Raw genomic sequence first — 23,806 nt, 5'->3', positions numbered from 1 at the left:
ATATTTTATTTACCGGAACTGAAATATTTGGCGGATGTTTTAAAAATTGTCAACATTGTTACATCTACAGGTAAAATAAAGTATTGACAGTGTCAGTGCAGCGCAGCAAGTTATCTGTATAAAAACCATTCCCAATATGTAATCTCCTAGCCAACTAAAAAAAAAACATTTGGGTATGGCACCCCTTTTTTTCCTAATTCTCCAAAAAGATCTCGACAAGACAAAAATACATTGTATAGTTGCAGATAGTTATTATTTCCAAGTCTAGTCAAATAGGCACCAGATGGTTAAATCGGCACCCGATGAAGTCATTTGTTGAATTTGTTCAATATATATCTGTTATTGTATTATGAGGCCAGTGTCATATATGGTATTTTGAACCCCCCCCCTGCGGTATATTGAACCCCCTTGTTTTAGATAAAAAGTATTGCAGATAATCTTATTTTCAATTAGTTGGCAATTATTTGTTTTGATTTGAGGTTTTTAGTAGGGGTTCAATATACTGCAGGGGGGTCAAAATACCATGGCAAAGTAAAACTTATTACAGTTACGGCATAACCTTTAAAAGGGCACCAAGTCTGGAATCCAGGTCTGTTTGCACCCATTCACGTTCGCACCCTTTCACTTTCGCACCCTACACATTCGCGCCCAATTTTTATTGGCTTTGAGTTGATAACTTTATAACCAAGTTTTGGCAAAAGTATTCCTATTAGTATATTTGTTGTCATTGTCTCAAAATAAAGTGAGACATGTTTTTTGTGTTGAATAAATCTTAATCATGTTTTGGATAGTGTATTGTTAAAATATTTTTAATCATTGTTTCAAAATAAAGTGAGATTCTGACGACCGGGATTTTTGGGTGGAATAAATTTTAAATATTAATAAATTTTGGTTAGTGTATTGCTATGATTTTTTATTTAATTGTTTCAGATCAAAGGGGCCAATCTGTTAAAAAACAATTATCTTTTGTGTTTTTCATTTCAAATTTTCAATGTTTTACTCATACGAAGCTAAATACATGCAGTATGTACATTAAGGCAAGTTAAAACAACAATCATGATTTTTCTAATTATTCAACTAGAACTTGATTTTAAATAGGGTGCGAAAGTGTATTGGGCACGAACGGACCTGATACCCCAAGTCTGTATGAATATTTTTTTTTAATTCTAACATACTTTAATTTCAAAATCTGTTAAAAAAAAGAAACAGTAATACTGTAAGTTTTCCAGTTTTGGTTCTGTTGTTAGGGATTTTAGTTGTGACGTTATAAGTTATCTGTATCTGTAGTACGTGTAGAATCCTGTTTAGGCTTTTATACACAGTGGAGAAGAGCGCCGTTGTTATGGGCGGTGTTCTTGTAGAGCGGTCTTAAATGCATCTACAGAACCTGCATGCACAACTTTATCTGGTAGTTGGTTCCAGTGAATAGTTGTTTCCACAAAAAATGAATGTTTATACTGTGGTTTGTTGCTGTTTGGTACTTCCACAAAAAATGAATGTTTATACTGTGGTTTGTTGCTGTTTGGTACTTTTAGTCCTCTGGTGTTATTGATGACTTGTCGTTCGATGATATTGTCAGTTTCACAATTTGAATACGTTTTGGCTTTTATCATTCGTTTAGGTCGTGCTGGTATGACAAAATTGTCGGCTGGCAGAGCAGACACCAGTCCCTCAACCACCTTGTAAATCAGAATAAGACCGAGGCTGTGTCTTCTGTCCTCTAGCGTCTCCATTTCAAGTTGTCGTCTCATGTTTGTTATGGACCCTGTTTCTCGACTTCTGTACTTTTTCTTGATAAATCGTATGCCTCTGTTTTGGATACGTTCTAATTTGTCAATATCCCCTTTCATATATGGGTTCCAGATTGTTGCGCCATATTCCATTGTCGATCTTACTAGGGATATGTATGCCACTTTCCTACATGCCTCTGGTACATTCCTCAAGTTCCTCCTAAGAAAGCCCAAGGTGGCATTGGCTTTCTTGCTGATGTTATTTATGTGGAAACTCCATTTTAGGTCGTTATATAAAGTCAAATTCAATGTAAACAAAGAAATGCTAAAATGAGGCAGGCATTACCTGTGAAAGGGGACGAAGTCTGTATATGACATGTATTAATTCTTTTTTTTTGTAACTTCAAAATCTGTTAAAAAAAACAGAAATACCATATCGCTCCCGATCTTGGTTCTGTTGTTAGGGATTTTACTTGTGACGTTATTTAAGTTATGACGTCATGATGTAAACAATGACCATGGATCGATTAGTAAACTTAGAATTGAAAGTAAATACACTATACTTATATAGTAATGAATGTTCATAATATACAGATAAGCGCTAAAAATATTCATGTGAACTTTTGATACCTTTTCTGAAATTCTCCAGTCAATAAATTATACAAAATTCATTGATTACAAAAAAAAAAGAAGATGTGGTATGATTGCCATGTTGAGATAGATCTCCACAAGAGCCCAATATGACACAGAAATTAACAACTATAGGTCACTGTACAACCTTCAACAACGAGCAAATCCCATACCGCATACTCAGCTTTAAAAGGCCCTGAACTGAGAATGTAAAACAATTCAAACCAGAAAACTAGTGGCCTTATTTATGTACAAAAAATGAACGAAAAACAAATATGTAACACATAAACAAACGACAACCACTGAATTACAGGCTCCTTACTTAAATGTTCATAACATACTAAATGTACAAAATGTATGTTCATATTGAAATTGATAGAAAACCAAAATTGGGAATTTTGGAAATAAAGGAGGAGGGATAAAAAAAAAAAAACATTTTCCTGTCCCCAATAACCTATGACTTATGATACTTTTGCTGAAATTCTCCAGTCATTCAATATTTTACAAAATTCTTCCAACAACACTTTACATACTTTAAACTACGCTCTGAATGCCCACGATTTCGCGGTTGTGTTCTGGTATTAATATCAAAGACATAGAATTATTAAAAATGAAATTGGTATTGTGTTTCTTGAGTTCCTATATTTTAATAGACTACTCAAAGTCTCATGACAACGAGACCGGAAGAAGGAAGTAGATTTCTACGTTCAGCGCAAATGGGGGAATTAAAAAAAATGACCAAAAAAAGTAAATAATGTACATGAAAATTTCAGGAACTTCTCCATTTTTTTCTATTGATTTTTCTACTGTAATACTGATCTATAGGGGACTTCATCCCCATATCTTCAGGTAACGTTTTTATATCAAAGAATTATTAAAAATGAAATTGGTATTGAGTTCCTTCCTATATTTTACTAGACTGATAAATATGTATTTTACTCACAGTCTTATGACAAACAAGACCGGAGGAAGGAAGTAGATTTCGGCACAAACATTGACAAATGCAGGGAAATAAAATAGTATGAAAAAAATTTAACAATTTTGAGCTCATTTATATATACATGTATATACATGTACGTAGAATGTTTTTTTACAGGAAATTTTAAAAAAAATATTTTTTATGTTTTTGATTTTTCTACCATAAAAGGGAACTCTGTCCCCTTATTATAAGCAAACAAAATGAATAAATAAGGAGTTGACAACTTTTTAAGAAATATTGACTGACTTGACAACTTTTTCAGAAATATTGACTGACTTACAAAATGTAATTACATCTTTGGAAGAGGTTTCTGTACATGTATGTATTTTTTCTTGCAACTGTGAATTCAACATTGTTCAAGGTATTCAAACATTTTGATATTTGTTATTGGATATAGGAAGATGTGGTTATAAGAGTGCCAATGAGACAACTCACCAATTTATAAAAGTAAACCATTATAGGTCAAGGTACACAGAGCCTTGGCTCACACCAAACTGAACAGCAAGGTGAGCAAGCTACATGTATAAAGGGCCGCAAAAATTACTACCTAAAACCATTCAAATTGCAAAACCAACAATTTAATCTAAATATAAACATGATAAAAAGCAAGATACACTTATAAACAACTTAAACAGATGAAAACCACTGAAAATGTCTGTTTTAATATTAGCAAAACAACTCATCCCACACCAAATCACCCAACTTTTTTGGAGAGTACTTTATTCTTCAAAGCTTAGTTACTTGCAAAATAATTGCAAACAAACCCGTTAATCATGTTTATTGTATCATAATTCAATATTTTTTCATAACAATTTAAGGATTCCAATTTAACAGCAATTTGTTTTTATAGCAATTAACAGATTGTATACTAACTTTAAATTGGGGTAAAAGCTTGTGTAAATAGTCCACCTGTGCAAACAATATGTAATCGTTGGATGTAGATTGAATATTGTATACCATAAGAAGAAAAAAAAATACCTTTTTTTGTGACTAAAAATAAATGGTCAATTTTGCTTCTGTCTTGTGTTTGGCTTGCAAGTACAAACACTCAGTTATCCAGAGATTTCAAAATTTCCCTTTTCTGTAGTTAAAATTTTTGATGTTCAATTCCACACTGCAGGCCCTTTTTTAACCTTTCGGCAGAATATTATCCCAATATATATTTTTACAGAATGTCTGGTGATGACCAATCATTTCAGTTTCCTCCTTTAGAAATACATGAGATTGTTCGTCAACTCAGAAGTATAGGCAACATTTTGACCGAGGAAAATGACTTCAAAAGACCAGATGTAAGTAAACTTAGTAAAGCAATTAATGGAAGAGAAATGACCTTACCCAGTTGTTCATAGGAAATATATTTAATCAATAGAAATTGCTCCATAAGAACTGTACAGCCAATATAAGTAACCTCCACAAAACATATTTAAGCAACAAGTAACCTCAACAAAACATATTTAAACAATACAAGTAACCTCAACAAAACATATTTAAGCAATACAAGTAACCTCAACAAAACATATTTAAGCAATACAAGTAACCTCAACAAAACATACATGTAATGTACATGTACATGTATAATATATATATGGCCAAAAGAAATAACATCCACAAAACAAAATCAGAAACAACACAATCTCCAAATTTGTTAGAATTCCTGGAATAGCCAATTATTGTCAGCTATTCACTGGTAAAATCAAATACATGTAGTTTTACATTAACAAAATTGTTTCCGTTTCTATACATCCATTGACAGCCTTCAAATGTTCAGCTTTAAGCGTTCCTGATGCAGGTAAATCCAGAAATACATTTTGTACACATGAAATTTATAACATGAACTGCATTGGATAGAAATCAAATGAAGAGGCACATCTGTAAATCATCTGTTTACTCGATAGAAATCGAATGAAGAGGTACATCTGTAAATTATCTGTTAACTCGATAGAAATCAAATGAAGAGGTACATCTGTAAATTATCTGTTAACTCTTTTTGGGGTTGAACAAATATGTAAGGAAAGTTTGCTACTGTTAGAAATTGGGTTGTTATAAAAAAAAAATACTATAAAATAAACATAAATTCATATTCTATTTGATATTTGAATATTCCAAAACCCTTTAAACTTAAGTCTTATACATTGTACATTACATGTACATTACATGTACAAATGTATACGTGCACTTGCTTCAGGTCAATTTATTTCCGGTGCAGCTAATATGTTGTTTTCACATTTTAAAACTACTAATATTATATTATTGGCTTTGTAGCCTAACAGATGGGCAAAGCTTTACCCACAGATTCTAGAAGCTTTAGAAGGTGTACCATATGAAAGCACATTACAGGTAAAATAGTACTAGAGGTTTTTCAATATTGTTTGTCAGAAGTAAAAGTAAAATGTGAGGTTCTTGGAATTCGATAAATTAAATTGAGAATGGAAACAGGGAATGTATCAAAGAGACAACAACCCGTCCAAAGATAAAAAAAAAAACAGCCCAAGACCGAAAAGTGTTCTTTAACACAGCAAGAACATCCTGCACCTACAGGTGAGAATCATCTGGCCAGAAACAATAATGTATACTGGTAAAATGATGTCACACAAAACTCTAAACATTTGTGTTTAAATGAACCAAAAAATTAAAATACACATACATGTACAAGACTTACAAAGGCCAGAGATTCCTGACTTTGGGATAGATCCAAACATGTAGTGGGGCTAAACATGGTTTGTGAGATGATATCTTGATCCACCCTCTATACCTCTAGCTGATGTAGAATAAACACAAAGTAATACGCACAGTAAAACTCAGTTTAAAAGAGGTATGGAGTCCAATGTTAGAATAGGTAACAAAAGAAACTAAACAAAATGACAATGATCAACATGAATTACTGGTAACAAAGAACTACTAGCAGTAAATTACACACCATCTCCAAACCGCAATTAAACTGGTTGCCAATGCAGAAAAGTAAACGCATAACAATACACACATTAAAATTCAGTTCAAGAGAAGTCCGAGTCTGATGTCAAAAGATTTAACCAAAGAAAATAAACAAAATGACAATAATACTCCAGACTTCAATTAAACTAATTGAAAAATTATGTCTTCATCATATGAATATCGGGCACAATCCTCCCCGTGAGGGGTTTAGTATCATAACATATATGAGAAGAACATAACCCATGTCATGCCAACAACTGGTTTTTAATGTACTCTTTCATACCTTATAATGTAGAGACTTGTCTACAGTAGAAGACCTTATTTTGACCTCTTTGTAATGCTGCTACACTTTTGAGATAATACTGTTCCTCTTTGTACATTTTTGTCTCGCCTTGACAGAGTCAAAAAGCAAGACATAGATATGCTGTTTCCGGCGGCCACAGCATCGTCAACAATGTATTAGTTTGTGATTAGGTCTACTTTATGGAGAACCACAAGTGGTATGTCAATCATATTTGGTATGCAGTTGTATAAGCATTGGCACATCTCATGTCCATGGAGATTATTTGGCCCTGCCCCCTCAGTCATTGTCTATTGACTTCAAAACTTTTGCTTATTTTACATGTATTAGTTTGTTATTAGGTCAGTTTATGGGGAACCACAAGTGGTAGGTCAATGATATTTGGTTTGCAGTTGTATAAGCATTGGTATATCTCATTTCCATGTAGAATATTTGGCCTCGCCCCTCAGTCACAGTCTAATGACTTTGAAACTTATCTTAGTTTACATGTATAAGTTTGTGATTTATAGATCAGTTTAAGATGAACTGCTAATGTTAAGTCAATGATATTTGGTATGCAAATTTATTGGCATTTACAAGTATTGTTTCCATGGAGATTATATAGCCCCACCCCCTCTTTATGGTTCATTGATTTTGAAACTTTTACATAATTTACAAGTTCATGTTTATAATTAAATTTGGGAACAATTTATAAGTCAATGGTATTTGGTATGCAGTTGTATTAGCATTGGCACATCTCATTTACATGGAGATTGTTTAGCCATGTAACTAAGTCATGGTTCATTGAGAATACTTGCATAACTTGTGTAAGATGTTAAAGTATTGCTATTTTGATTTCAACATTTGCACAATCAAAATTACAAAAAAGCGAGACATATGTCTGTGATAACAGTTTATTCTTACTAAATATAAAAAAGAAGATGTGGTATGATTGCCAATGAGACAACTGTCCACTAGAGACCAGAATGACACAGACATTAACAACTATAGGTCACCGTAATGTCCTTCAACAATGAGCAAAGCCCATACTGCATAATCAGCTATACAAGGCTCCGCTATGACAATGTAACACAATTCAAACGAGAAAACAAACAGCCTTATTTAAATAAAAAAATGAACGAAAAACAAATATGCAACACAAAAACAAACGACAACCACTGTATTACAGGCTCCTGACTTGGGACAGGCACATACATAAATAATGTGGCAGTGTTAAGTCTGCTTTACAATGTTAATGAACTTTTACTTGAAATGTTTTGTTTTTTTAGAATTCCTTACATTTTGCATCATTTGAATATCCAGAACTGTATGAGGAATCCATGCCAGCAGTTGTACTAACCCTAGCATTGTAAGTACAAGACAGCACTCACACCTGCAAAGTGGAAAGGAACTATATAAGTTGCAATAACTTGTTTCCCAATCCACTCTATAAATATGTTTAAACTAAAGTACAGTTTGATTTATATATGCTACAAACAAAAATATATAAATTTATGAAAAGAAGGAAAAGTTAGTGAGTTTAAAGGTTGTTTTAATTTCTAGTACTTTCTTCCCTGTGAATGTTGTGGAGGTTTTATGATGTGTTATATATACACAGAAACATATCAAACCTACAACAATGTACAATCATAAAAATTTAAAGAGTTAACACTGGGTTTGACTAAAAAACTACGGGGGAAGTTTCTGTTAAACAAAAACTAAAAACAGGAAAAAATGAAAACACCTAGAAGATATTTAATTCACTTTGTTTAACCAAATAAAATTACAATCATATCACATATTTTTTTATAAATATAATGACAATGCAGTACATAATGAATGGAATCATGTGGACAATCCATCTAAACATTTCATTTCAGATCTAGAGTCTTAGGATCCTGTGGGATAAAGAACTTCAGTATAGCAGATATACATGAACCAAGTAAGAGCTGTTAGTTATATGGGTTTATTATGTAAGGTATACATGAACCAAGTAAGAGCTGTTAGTTATATGGGTTTATTATGTAAGGTATACATGAACCAAGTAAGAGCTGTTAGTTATATGGGTTTATTATGTAAGGTATACATGAACCAAGTAAGAACTGTTAGTTATATGGGTTTATTATGTAAGATATACATGAACCAAGTAAGAGCTGTTAGTTATATGTGTTTATTATGTAAGGTATACATGAACCAAGTAAGAACTGTTAGTTATATGGGTTTATTATGTAAGATATACATGAACCAAGTAAGAACTGTTAGTTATATGGGTTTATTATGTAAGGTATACATGAACCAAGTAAGAACTGTTAGTTATATGGGTTTATTATGTAAGGTATACATGAACCAAGTAAGAACTGTTAGTTATATGGGTTTATTATGTAAGGTATACATGAACCAAGTAAGAACTGTTAGTTATATGGGTTTATTATGTAAGATATACATGAACCAAGTAAGATCTGTTAGTTATATGGGTTTATTATGTAAGATATACATGAACCAAGTAAGAACTGTTAGTTATATGGGTTTATTATGTAAGATATACATGAACCAAGTAAGATCTGTTAGTTATATGGGTTTATTATGTAAGATATACATGAACCAAGTAAGAGCTGTTAGTTATATGGGTTTATTATGTAAGATATACATGAACCAAGTAAGAGCTGTTAGTTATATGGGTTTATTATGTAAGATATACATGAACCAAGTAAGATCTGTTAGTTATATGGGTTTATTATGTAAGATATACATGAACCAAGTAAGAACTGTTAGTTATATGGGTTTATTATGTAAGATATACATGAACCAAGTAAGAGCTGTTAGTTATATGGGTTTATTATGTAAGATATACATGAACCAAGTAAGAACTGTTAGTTATATGGGTTTATTATGTAAGATCTACATGAACCAAGTAAGAGCTGTTAGTTGTATGGGTTTATTATGTAAGATATACATGAACCAAGTAAGAGCTGTTAGTTATATGTGTTTATTATGTAAGGTATACATGAACCAAGTAAGATCTGTTAGTTATATGGGTTTATTATGTAAGATATACATGAACCAAGTAAGAGCTGTTAGTTATATGTGTTTATTGTGTAAGATCTACATGAACCAAGTAAGATCTGTTAGTTATATGGGTTTATTATGTAAGGTGTACAGGGTTTATTATGTAAGATATACATGAACCAAGTAAGAGCTGTTAGTTATATGGGTTTATTATGTAAGATATACATGAACCAAGTAAGAACTGTTAGTTATATGGGTTTATTATGTAAGATCTACATGAACCAAGTAAGAGCTGTTAGTTATATGTGTTTATTGTGTAAGATCTACATGAACCAAGTAAGATCTGTTAGTTATATGGGTTTATTATGTAAGGTGTACAGGGTTTATTATGTAAGATATACATGAACCAAGTAAGAACTGTTAGTTATATGTGTTTATTATGTAAGGTATACATGAACCAAGTAAGAACTGTTAGTTATATGGGTTTATTATGTAAGATATACATGAACCAAGTAAGAGCTGTTAGTTATATGTGTTTATTATGTAAGGTATACATGAACCAAGTAAGATCTGTTAGTTATATGGGTTTATTATGTAAGGTATACATGAACCAAGTAAGAACTGTTAGTTATATGGGTTTATTATGTAAGATATACATGAACCAAGTAAGAGCTGTTAGTTATATGGGTTTATTATGTAAGATATACATGAACCAAGTAAGATCTGTTAGTTATATGGGTTTATTATGTAAGATATACATGAACCAAGTAAGAGCTGTTAGTTATATGGGTTTATTATGTAAGGTATACATGAACCAAGTAAGAGCTGTTAGTTATATGGGTTCATTATATAAGGTATACATGAACCAAGTAAGAGCTGTTAGTTATATGGGTTCATTATGTAAGGTATACATGAACCAAGTAAGAGCTGTTAGTTATATGGGTTTATTATGTAAGATATACATGAACCAAGTAAGAGCTGTTGGTTATATGGGTTTATTATGTAAGGTATACATGAACCAAGTAAGAGCTGTTAGTTATATGGGTTCATTATGTAAGGTATACATGAACCAAGTAAGAGCTGTTAGTTATATGGGTTCATTATGTAAGATATACATGAACCAAGTAAGAGCTGTTAGTTATATGGGTTCATTATGTAAGATATACATGAACCAAGTAAGAACTGTTTTGTTCATCTATAATACTAAAATTACGAGGTCCGATTTGTCAGCCATCATCACGTAAAAACGACGAATCAAAGAATTCAACTTTATATATAACTAATATAGTACAAAGGTGTAGATTAAAAATTACACCACTCCAGGCCCTTTTGTTTTCCACGTAATTAATATTGCCAATAATTAAGAAGTTCTGGGTCAAGTCCGATACCGATACCAATAGTATATTCACCTGTTACCGATTACCTTATCTGTACGTTCCGCATCTGACAGGCGCACCACCAAACGGTGTATTCAGGATTAATATGCTATATAGTATTACACGGGTCATAATCACAGGGTTGACACTACTTAGTTGTCAAATTGTTACCTATTGTAGTATTTTAATCAGTTAGACCTTCTAAGATAATAATACGAATACTAAAAATCTGGACTAAAATAAGGCGTATAGGTACAGTTTTCAATTTGTTAGCGGGCATGACGTAAAACAGCGAATCAAAGAATTCAATATTTATAACTAATATAGGACAATGCTGTTGATTAAAAAATACTCCATTCCAGGACCTTTTGTTTTCCAAATAATTAATATTATCAATAATTGATAAGTTCCAGTTCGACGGGTTCAAACAGAAAGATTTGAAAGCAGAGAAAACTGTGTATCTTATAATCAGCATGACTTTATCAGATGACAATACTAATACTAAAATAAGGCTTGCGCATAGTTATATACTTTAATTTAGTCACGGACCCGCGATATACGGGTGTGTTCTAGTTTGTATTATAAATGGGCCTCCTACAATTCAAGCTACTGTTCACTTTCTTCTAAATTGTTACAGTTGTGTTAAGAGATACCTGTCTGCACCCCTTTATTTGCCATAGTTGATGCATCAGTCGAAAAACTGGTTTTATTTCATGTTTTTTCAGATTATCTATAAAACTGACTAACAATAGTCACAACTTTAAATGCTGTCATAGATAATGTAACTTCAGAACTTATTGCGTGCAATTATTATTTCGATTATGTCATTTTAAACTAAAATGCAATTTTAATTTTTGCGATATTTAGAATAATACTGTATAATTAATATAAAAAATTTCAAAATCCAAGTTTAAATCATATAACCTTGTTGCATTTTTCGCAATGATAAAAACATCCCAATAATGTCTAAATTTCTGAATTTACAGTACTTACTGGATATTGTTGCCACCCACCAGAGAGTATGTTGTTGATATTTAATATTTTCTGTCATTCAAGAAAGTTCTGTGATTTGTTTTGTTTGTTATTTTAGAACCTGCCAGATTGAGAAGGATTTGTAGTGCTGTAGTAAACTTTATATTGTTTAAAGGACAACAATGTGACGTGTACAGAAATCTACGAGAGGAAACAGTAAGTGATTCACTAACTTTGTTTGGATACTAATATCTAGTGAAAAACTCATATAAAAGGACGATGTGTATGTCTCTCAATAAATTTTATTGGCTAATGTGTACAAGGATACATTACCGTTTCACTATCTTGCTATATCAATGTGACATTATTCTAATCTTTAATACCAAATAAGGAAAAAGGAATTCTAATGTACCTGATGTTTGTTAGACTATTTTTTTAAAACATTTTAAGATTTTTAATACTCTAGTAAATCTATAAAAGGGTTGAAAGAGGCAGTATTTTTAGATTTGATAAATTTAGTATGCAACATTTGGTTTTACTTATTTATTTTTTTCAGGAGAGTTCTGTTAAAGAGTTTGAACATGTGGCAAAGATGAATGCTGAACTGAAAATGAAAATAAATGCTATTAAATCTGTACGATCTGAGCAAGAACCAGAAATAATTAGGGTAAGTTACTGTATTAGGGAGGACTTCATTAAAAAGTAATGCTATGAAATTTGTAAGAGCTGAGCAAGAATCAGACATAGTCATGGTAAATTTATTAGGGCAGACTGCATTATACTCACACTATGAAATAGCCAAGGTGATAGAAAGCCTGCTCTTTTTAGAAGTCTACAAGGGTGTGTTTTACGTGCAAAAGATATGACTCTCTCTAAACACGGGTCAGCCATTTATCGCCCCCTTCCAATGGACTATCATCGTTTCCTCAATACAATACTCGCAAATGGTGTCAAGGGAGAGCCAAAAATTCAGTCCCTGAAATTTTCATCCCAGACCGGGAAAATAACCAGGAACCTTTGTGTTAGTATTCAGATGCACTAACCACTACACCATAGCTCTCATTTTGATTTTGACATCACCTTGTCAAAGAGGAAGGTTGTAGTTACTAAAAATAGACATAGATTAAGTTTGCGTTGAATATAGGTTCAAGAAGTATAGTAGGAAAAAATGTCAGACAAGCTACAAAATTCGCTGTTTCAGAATCTAATGCAGCTTGGGTAATATTTCGAAAACCGTACACCAATACTTTGTGATTGGTTTAAAACGTTCTAAACAATTGAAATTCAACCTGTGACGTAACGTTATTTTCATTTTGGTGTATGAACAATGAGATTACCCATAGTCCTTTAGATTTTGAAACAGCCAATTGGCTGAACCATGATGCTTTGATTATTAAATAAGATATGGTTTAAACCAATATATAAGTATTGACAGGATGAAGGGCTATATAATATATAAGTATTGACAGGATGAAGGGCTATATATAAGTGTAAATAACTATATAGTTTTGATGTTTAGGTACAACAAGATATACAGGCTAGAACTGTCACCATGAATGAAATGGAAAAAGTTAAGAATGAGAAGAAAAAGGCCAGTAGTGAAATAAAGGAGGCTGTTGCAGAGAAACAAGCAAATACTGTAGGTATCAGTTTATCCTTACCGTATGTGGAAAGGGTGCTAGTAATTTTAACAATTACCTTGAAACCAATATATAACGGGAAGTCTATCTCTTGGCTTCCAGTCTAATTTTTTTAACATCTGATACTGTATATTTTTAATTGTCATACTTATTAGAAAAGCTCAAAGCAAAGTATTTTTTTTATAATTCATGGCAGAGGACATAATTGTATTACAAAATTTTAATATAATTCATTAGAAGGATATTTTATATTTTTATGTCTTACTTAAGAGAGTAGAAGGGCATTATGTTTTCTGGTCTGTGCTTCTGTTTATTCATCCGTTCGTCTGTTGATTCCTTGTCCTGCTTCAGGTGAAAGTTTTTTGCTCAAGGTATTTTTTGATGAAGTTAAAGTCCAACCAACTTGAAACTTAGTACACATGTTTCCTATAGGATCTTTCTAATTTTAATGTCAAATTAGAGTTTTTACCCAAATTTCACGGTCCACTGAACATAGAAAATGATAGTACAAGTGGGGCATCCATGTACTAGGGACACATTCTCGTTTTATTCCTGAATCCGATTGATTTCTGGCTGTTTAACATGGCGCATTAAATAGATATTTCAGACAAGAACATGTCATAACAACATACCATAAACAGTATTTTACTGTTTAAAGGTGATATGAATATGAAGCCTGCTCTATATAAGACCGAGAACTGAGCTGGATTTTTAACATGTCTGATAGCAAGTTATCAGCACGAATAAATACCAATTACCTTACTTTAGTACATTATTCTGACTCCATCTTCTAAATGCTGCCTGCTTAGTGGAGAAGTACAAGCTCCTGCATTTGAGGCAAGCACAAGACCACTAAGGCAGATCTCTAAAAAATGAAACATGGATGCCATTGATGAACTTGTAGTTTAACATTAAAAATATAGATACAAAAAAATATTCATACATTGTAGAAATGGTAATTAATCATATTCTTTTTGTGTTATTGGGAACATAAATACAAACATAAGTGTATTCTTGTTGACTTGAAATGAATTCAGTTGTTAGTCATAACAGTATAACAGTCTATTTGTTTATTTATTTGTTTTACTCTTTTAGGAAAAGATAAGGGTAATGACACTTAAGACAAAAGAAGAAATGGACAGATTATCACAGAAAATTGTACAGTCACCCGAGAGAGTGAGAGAAGGACAGGAAAATATGAAACAACAACTGGTCAACATGAAATGTGGAATGGATAAGAAATGGGAATCATTACAAGAAATGGAACAAAGATTGGAGACTGTGATTCAGGGCACTACAAAAGTTGATCAAATGTTAAAGTTATTGACAGACTTAAAGAATGACAAAGACAAGGGAAGGTAACTTAAACAAATGAATCCATGATTGGAATGAGAAATAACAATACTAGGTTGGGAATCAATATTTCAATTAAAGGTTCTTTTTTTACATTAGTAAAATTAGCAGAAATGTTGTTCAGAAGATACTTCTCTTATGTTATATTTTTGTTCTGATGAAAAGCCTATATATATAAGATTCTACCACTGTATCGAGTGTGATATTTATCCACTCGAGACAGTTAAATTTTCAAATTTAAAATTTAACTGTCTTGAGTGGATAAATATCGTATTGCACGAGATTTGTTGTAGTCCGGCCGATTGGTGCAGATATAGAGCAGAATTGCTCACTTGATGAGGAAAGCGTGAAACTTTGCATAGTAGTTCTTGATTATATACCCTTTGATTTCAGCTATGGACCCACTCTAAAAAATCCAAAATGGCTGCCATTTTCAAGATGGCGGAAAAACGGTATAAATATCAAGATTGTCCTATAGGTATTCTATATAATTTCGGAGATTAAAGAAATGATTCTTTAAAAATGGGCTTCATGTTCTTAAATTTGTTATCAATTAATTTCAAAATATAAAAAAAAAATATTTGGTTGTTTCTAGAACACATACATTTGCAAATATGGCTGCATATACAAAAATAAAAAGAGAAATTCAAAAAGTTAATCAATATGTTACATGTTATTGTAATTGTTCTTTAAACGCTTTCAGTTTTAATGGTTGGAATGAAATAGGTTGAAACTAGTCGATTGAACTTTAATATATGTCGGTTAAATGTGGTGGAATAGTAAGTTACTCATCTGAGCTTTGAGGCAGTGCCGAGTGCACCTTGTCTCGTGTCTCTTCAATGCCACGTCTTACGTCATTTATCGAGTTTTCATCTGCCGTACCCACTGCATCGTCAAATTATTCTATGTACTCCATAGATGTACCTTTCTTCAGGGGGATAAGACGATTGCATTCACTTAAAACGGTTAAGGGTCAACTATTTCCTTTTCAAACTACGTGCGAAACAACTTCGCAATTATTCGCGAGCATGGTCCAAGAATTCACTCCTGGTCAGCACTTTTATTAGTTTTAATGGTAAAAGTCATTTTGGAGTTTGGCGGAACTGTGATGGTTCGTTTTATGCAAACTTGCTGAGTTGAAATCTCGTTTTCATTGTTAACAAATGCCGCATTTATCACTCTATTGTTGATGGTAATTGTGGGAGCACTCAGGTTTATCACTGTGCTCAGTGTGTCCAAAGTATCTACCATAAGTATAACATCGTCTGTTAATGGCTCTTTGCACACATCCAATTGTATGTTTACTCTATTAATGTCAAGAGTCGTTCTTTATAATCTTCCCAAATGACAAGCTGTTAACCCACACCACGTAGCGTTACGTTCTCCAAATCTCATTTTTTTTGCCGGAATTAATTTCTCATTTACTAATGTTATCATTGCAGCAGTGTCCACAATCATGCTCACATTCTGGTCATGTATAGTACCTCTTACTGCTAAGCTCTTTCACATGGTTCGTCTGATGACAATATCTGACGAGGACGTGGGCATCTGATAGATTTTGTGATGAGATGATGTTTCATGGCCAATAGACTTTGTTGCACTTTGATTTGCTCCGTATCCTGGTGAAGGTGACCGTTGTCTGAAATAACCTGGATTTCTGGAGTTTGTCCGTGGAGATGCTAACCATATGATATCTAGCTTAGTGGGGGTGTTGCTGATCGATAGGCATTAAGGTTGGGTGTATTTCTATCTTGCGATCTACCGCGATTGTATTGCTCAGGAGATCTTCCACGTGTAGATTGATCAGGTGATCTACCATTTAACTGGTGATCTTCCATGATTACTTGATCAGAAGAACCGATGTTATATTGATCGGCCAATCCACGGTTATGCTGATTAGTTGAAAGCATAACATCAGTTAGTTTTGTGACAATTTGTGTGAAGTTATGCACCTCATTTTTATCGGTCTGTGATACTGCGCCATCAGCAAAGTAGACTTGTCAGTGGTCATAATTGGCACTTTTTGATCCATATCACGCCATCTGGTTTGCTATTAGTTTTCAATTGTTTTAATCGTCTTGTTGAATGTTTCTGGGTTCCTCTCTAGAACATGCCTTATAGAATCTTTGTCTTTACATCCTCAACGGATTGCTTCAGTTCCAATCCGGTTTGATCTTTCTTGCTGAAGCGCTGCTCCAAATGAATACTTTTTTTAAGGCCTTGGAATTATCATCTGTGTTTACCTTGCGAGCGTACTCAAAGCCAACATCAGCCTGGCAATCTGGGACCTACACACATTTTTTCTGTTTTACCATTGTTATCTACCGACAGTTCGTTCAAATTAGTAAATGAACGCCGCCCAAGTCATCGATCCTCTCCAATTGAGTTTTTGCATTTTTGGGGAGGTGGGCTTCGGCTCCGGTCCCTTGGGTCCATCGGGTATATTCTCTCTCCAATGAGGAGTCTGAAGAAGAGGTGTTGCTACACTCTTTTGGCTTCGCTGACGATGTTGTCATAATTGGAGTGATAAATGTGGGATTTATTATTGACTCGACGGGGATGATACCGTAAGTATTAGGCACTGCATTCAGCATTGGAGAAGCTTGATAGAATCCACTTGTAGCCAATTGTTTCTGTAATGGTGTGCTGCTCTTAACTTAATATTATTGACTCATAGTAGATGGTCAGTGCGCGTAAGAAGACACATGATTAGTACTAGAGGTTTGTAGTATTGTCTTAAATAGAGATTGTTGTTGAATAATTTGAACTGTCTCATGCAGGGCCAAGGGCCCTGACATAGGACTTTTGACTTTTGACTTATGGTGAAGACACCTTCAACATAGTTGGTGCGGTTGATGGTTAATGCGAACTACAATTGGGGAAAGACCCAAGGCATGGATTTTGTTGTGTACTTTTGGTAAACTTGCGATGTACTGGCTAAGGTCACATTTTGGCTTAGATGATGTGTCCATTGGAGGAATTTTAACTTCTATATTTCGATTGTCCAATAATTCATTTACAACAGATGCCAGTTGTTGGAAGGTACCCTGCTGTTCAAATGCACTTTTAAATTGAACTGTGTCTCCTTCCTCAGTTGTTGTCAGCTTGTCCATTCATCTCAACACAACATTGAATATCGTATTGGTCTAACCATCAATTCCGCCAAGCAATTATTACTAGCCTTGTGGTCTATCATGTCTTCAGACTGCTGAAGTTGCCGAGATATTGCTCTCATCTGTTCGTTATTAATATTCAGTGCCTCTTTCTGTTCAGCTTTAAACGTAATGTGACCAACACATATCTTATCAATTCGCGCGTCGCTCTGTTTTATATTGCGATAAATCTCAACTGTTCTTTGAGCATTAGATTTTCTATCTGCTAAAAATTCCTGGTACAATAGTTTAATAGTAATTTCTGAGCTGTCCTCTGTTAAAACGTCTTCAGCTGTGGTTTCTCCATATCCCCAAGTGATTCAGTTTCTGCCATTTTAATGTTCTTGTCCGTGTTGTCCTCAATTCCTGCCATTTCACTGTATATGTGTTTAAATGAATCTCAGTTCACAGTTTAATATCCCAAATAGCAAAATATTGCGACCCAAGAAATAAGATAGGCACTGAATAAGATCTTAAGGCAGATAAATCCCAAACCACAGCTTTTATGTGTGACCCAAGACAACACACAGTGCAGCTTTTAATGAAGCTACAACTGCAGTTTTTTATGAAAGCAACTACTTTGTGTATGAAATGACAAGGAAGGCAAAATCAAAAAGGACAGAACTGGGACAGATACTATAAATGACACTTTAAATCAATAAAATGCTTATTTTCAGGTCAATTCTCAATAATGAATATTTGCTTATTTTTCAAGGCGGCCATTTTGAAAATAGCCGCCATTATGTATTTCAAAGATAGATCAAAACAAAATCTTGCTTAGTACACCAAGTCATTAAAATATGTTGATTTTTGTGCTTCTAGCATCAAATCAACTGTGGTTTGTGCAATATTTGAAAATATTTTAGAACGTACGGCAGCCATCTTGAAATAAGCCGCCATTTTGAATTTTAAGAGTGGGTCCATAGCTGAAATTGCTCAGTACACAAAAATGTACCATCATGCAAAAATTGGTGCTTTCCTCATTCTTTGAGCAATTTTTTCACCGATCGGCCGGACTATTGGTGGAATCTGTTTCAAATCAAATTTTACCACTAAAGAACTGGAATTAAATGAACCACAGGTTGATTAAATAAAAATAATCAACAGGTCAGGAAAAGGATAAATCATGTCAGAATTAGAGAAATATATATATATATCTACTATTTGGGCCAAATAAACTTTGGAGAGAAAATTGGATTCCTGGAAGCTCCAGTTATTATGCTCACTGATCATCAAATTCTTTGTTAATGTCCAATATGAAACTTCTAGTATAGAACCCTTGTTGTTTTTATGAGGTTGTTAATTGATCATTGTCTCATCAGCAATCATACCACATTTCCTTATGTTATATATTGTGTATCTGAAGGTTGATTTCTTTCCTTATATCTTGGCTCCATGAATCAGTTTGCTTAAGAAATGCAGGAAATGTCAGATCAGCTGTATTTTTAACCAATGCCTAGTTTCTGTTTTATGCCCCACCTATGATAGTAGAGGGGCATTATGTTTTCTGGTCTGTGAGTCTGTTCGTTTGTCCGTCCGTTCGTCCTGCTTCGGGTTAAAGTTTTTGGTCAAGTTAGTTTTTGATGAAGTTGAAGTCCTATCAACTTGAAACTTAGTACACATGTTCCCCATGATATGATCTTTCTAATTTTATGCCAAAAAAAAAAGTTTTTACCCCAATTACATGGTCCACTGAACATGGAAAATGATAGTGAGAGTGGGGCATCCGTGTACTATGGACACATTCTTGTTTATTATGTGTACACATTTATAAATTTATTGTAGTGAAATTTCCAATGAAATAAATCATATAGTAGAAAAAAGTCAAGAACAAAGAATGTCACTGACACATCTACGTGCCAAGAAAGACCAATTACAACAGATAATGAATGGAAAGTTAGAAAAACGAGACAAGCTAGACCTACAACAACAAAATAAACACCAAAGTCTGACGGAGGCTGTTAATTCACTTCAACAGTAAGTACTCTGTACATGTTTGTAGTAAATACACCTAATTCGTAGGTCTGGACAAGCTTGCCCAGTAGTCAAGTCAATCTAGCAGAAATTGAACCCTAACCTTAAAGTAACTGCAACAGAAGACTTTTGAGTTTCAATCTTTAGCATTATACCCCAAATATTCACAGAAAAAAGTCCAACAAAATATAACTTGAAGACTAAAACGATTTTAAAATTTCTATGGAGATTTGCATTGAAATGGGAGATAACTCTGCAAAAAAGGCAGAAATATCAATAAAAATTGATACAAATTATAACTTTACCGCTTCTATTCAGCAGAATGTTTTGATTTTTGATATTTTACCTGTCTTTAAAGTATAAGTAAAACTCTAAATGTGTTTTCATATCTTTTGTCAAGCTTCAACCAAGATTTTGTAATTCATTAATTGATCATTTATTAAATTTTTCAACATGTCAAGGTAAAGAAGCTCAAATTTAATAAGAATATTTAGGCATATATTCTTCTTTTTGTGGTTTAAAGTTTCTAAACAAGGTAGATGCTGAACAAATATAATTTACAGATATAAACAATACCAAATTTTCACATTATTTTTTCAAATTGGTCACAAAGCCACAAATTTGCAATTTATTTAATGAAAAATGTGTTAAAAAAAATTAAAAATACCCATTACACTTCCGTTTTGTATATTTCATGAGAGGAAGATGATATAATATAGTCAAATAGGAACTTGTAACCCTATCAAAGTATCATGCTTTACATGAATTTTAAGAAAATAAACCCAAAACTGACAAAAAAAGACTCATTTTTGCGCAGTTATCTTCTCTTTCGAATGTTAATTTCCACAGGAAATTAAAATTGCTGATTTTGAGTTTTCCTTTTTTTCTGTGTATATTTGGGGCTTAATGCTATAGATAAGACCTAAAACATTTTCTATTGCAATTAGCTTGAGGTTAAACCTTAGTTTGACTGGACTACAGTGATTTTGCTAGCACTTATCATTTTTGTAATTTACGAAATGGGTTTTACGATTTCAAAAGTATTACAAATCAATTTTGTGGCTTAACTTTGAAAAGTGTAAAAACATTTTCTTATGAAAATACTACAATTTTACTTGACTCATGTTTCTAACAAGTTTCCTGACCATTGGCTAATTTACATTTACAATAGGTGTTATAAGTTGTGGTTACAGATAATCTGCTTATCGCCATTGGATGGGTAACATACCCGTTAATTATAAACCTTATGATTGTACATCATGATCATTTTTTTCAGTAAAACTTGTGTTCCCCTGTGGCCAGCCAGTTTCCATTTTAATTTCCATATTTCTGAAACAATATCAATATGTCTGTTTGTCGTAGTTTAGTCATTTGAACGTATTTTAGTCATGACTTACTTGACTTAATCCACTTCGTCCCAAGGGATATAAATTTTCATCTAAAACTTTTTACAATTCCAATCAAAAAGATGGACCTGTATTCTTAACATTCAGAAATATTTTCAAGAATCAAACAGGTGCTTCCTTTACTATGTACTGCACATGTGAGAAAGTATTCCTGTGAATTTAAAGACACTAAAAACGTAAAATATGAAATCATTTAGAACCAAATTCAACAAGAAAGAATAATGTTTATCTCTAACTAGGTAAATTTAATTTTGAAAATTATAATTTCCTACCTTTATTTTAACTCGAACCTAACCGTAGATCGATCTGTATTCATTATGAATTTTGAAAATCAAGAGTGAACGAATGTGATGATCTAATCTTGATCAATTGACATCCTCTTAACAGTCATTTGAATCGTTCCAATAAGGATTTGTACAAATCCTAGTATCCAACTTTGTAGAAATGAATTCCAAATATCGATTTAAATGTTTTTTTTTACTTGAAATGTATGACATGATTTGTGAAGTACCACAAATGTTATGATGGGCCACACCACTTTCCTTCACGTTCTTTTTACTCAAAGCTTTTTTTTCTCAAAGATAATGATTTGTTATAATATTGGTGTTGTATGATTTTAGACAGAAAGATTTTTTCCGACAAAGATTTGATACAGATGAAGCACAAAAATCTGGTATCAGGAAACAAGAACAACAAATCATAGACAGTATAAATGAAGAATACAAAAAATTTGAGAGAAAGAAAGAAGTAATAATGAGCCTGTATCATCAAATTTTAGAAAGGGTAAGATAAAACTATTAAAAGGGGGTGTCTAACACAATTGCCCATGCAGATCTAGCATGGTCAGAGAGGGTTCACCCCTTATAGATTTTGCTAGCTCTCTAGGAATTTGTAAAGGGTAAGTAACAAACCATATCACTTGTAATATGTCGGTAGGTAAAGTAACAGCTCATAAAATCTGGCATTACAACTCATAACTAACTTTGAATACAAATTAGATAAATTGAGAAAAATTATTGTCTCAGCTCTACCTTTCTCATGGGTAATTAATTATAGAAGAGAACCATATAATGTATTTATCGAACACAAGATTTTTACTGTCAAGTTATGTATAAGAACAAACAAAGACATATAACAACATTAGTAGATGACTTCGTTATTAATAGTAGACATGATGTCATGATACCCTTATGAAATCTATTGACTTCCTAAAATCTATAAGGGATATATCCTGTCAGGTTCTGACTGTGTAAATAATGGGACTTAATGAAAATTTATTAACAATTATCTGTTTCACACTGAGGGCTAATATACCTAATAGTTACAGGTCACTGAGATCAAATGTTACAAGTATTGTTTTAAATAATTTCTCATGCCATACTCCCTGCTCATTTTATCCTGGTTAGGCAATATATTTGTCATGATAATTTGTAATTTTGTTTTCAGATTGACAATAACCATAAAGAATTAGGAAGTGGTTGGGAAGCCTTATGTGAAATTATGCACAAAGTTACAAAGCAACTGGACAACTGACCTTATTCAATGCATATATATTGGAATTATGTTTTGAGATGAAAATAACCATAAAGAATTTTAAAGCTTTAGATTGGGTCATGCACCAAGTTTTACAGCAACTGGACAAATAAAAGTAGACTTATTCAATATATATATAAGATGGAATTGTGCAATTATTTGAGTTTTTGGAAATTGTATTGTATATATTTCAATGATAACACAGCAATAGTTGTAGAGTTAATAAAGATACAGCCCATGTTTGTTATAACAACTGCCAAATCTCAAAGAAATGAAGAAATAGATGTCTGAAAATTGGATGTTTAGAAAAAAACTATGATCTTGTTAGAAAAAAACATTTTAACCTTTATTTTAAGGATAAAGGAAAAAAGTTAGCAGAAAAAAAAATAACATGATTTGTTTTAAATAACAAATTTATTATTTGACCACTTGTTAGTGCCAATTACCTCTTGTAAGCATAAATGCAACTGCTCAAATGATTTTGGTCATCACAAATGATATTAATACTTAAATATATGTAAATATAGACTTGCTGAAACAATCCTCCTAAATATCTTGTCAAATAGAAATAATTAAATACACTCAAATTGACAAAAACACTTAATTAAACTGGAACTTTTATTATCCTACATAATTCACAAATTTGATCTGGGTCTTCAAGAAAATAATACAGAAATAAAATTTCTGATGTACAAGGTGCAGTCAGCATGTATGTGACATTATAATTGTGCATTGTCTTGTTTGTGTTGTTATAGAATATTATATGTATTAGTGTCAATATGTAGAATAAAATGTATAAAATAGAATGCAATGAAACTAAAATAATAAAAAATCAGAACTAATC

The 23,806-nt window shown here is 32.6% G+C and overlaps 1 protein-coding gene across 1 annotated transcript; it reads left to right on the top strand.

Annotated features, from left to right (window-relative positions):
* Nucleotides 1-8: 8 nt before the first annotated feature.
* Nucleotides 9-23,806, top strand: LOC143046278 (kinetochore protein Nuf2-B-like). The gene is made up of 12 exons (XM_076219367.1): nt 9-70; nt 4,511-4,628; nt 5,602-5,676; nt 7,840-7,919; nt 8,431-8,492; nt 12,023-12,120; nt 12,461-12,571; nt 13,424-13,543; nt 14,640-14,902; nt 19,835-20,026; nt 22,050-22,212; nt 22,876-23,806. The coding sequence occupies exons 2-12, from the start codon at nt 4,512-4,514 to the stop codon at nt 22,960-22,962; spliced, it is 1,368 nt and encodes a 455-aa protein (XP_076075482.1). The 5' UTR covers nt 9-70; nt 4,511; the 3' UTR covers nt 22,963-23,806.

The sequence above is a fragment of the Mytilus galloprovincialis genome, chromosome 9, assembly GCF_965363235.1.
Source record: "Mytilus galloprovincialis chromosome 9, xbMytGall1.hap1.1, whole genome shotgun sequence".
In the NCBI taxonomy this organism is placed as follows: domain Eukaryota; kingdom Metazoa; phylum Mollusca; class Bivalvia; order Mytilida; family Mytilidae; genus Mytilus; species Mytilus galloprovincialis.
This window is presented reverse-complemented; position numbering and strand designations above follow the sequence as displayed.

Excerpts from the sequence above, each read along its gene's own strand:
- LOC143046278 (XM_076219367.1), top strand. The coding sequence starts at position 4,512 with ATGTCTGGTGATGACCAATCATTTCAGTTTCCTCCTTTAGAAATACAT. Across the intron at positions 13,544-14,639 it reads CAGAGAAACAAGCAAATACT|GAAAAGATAAGGGTAATGAC; the intron begins GTAGGTATCAGT and ends TTACTCTTTTAG. Across the intron at positions 14,903-19,834 it reads AATGACAAAGACAAGGGAAG|TGAAATTTCCAATGAAATAA; the intron begins GTAACTTAAACA and ends AATTTATTGTAG.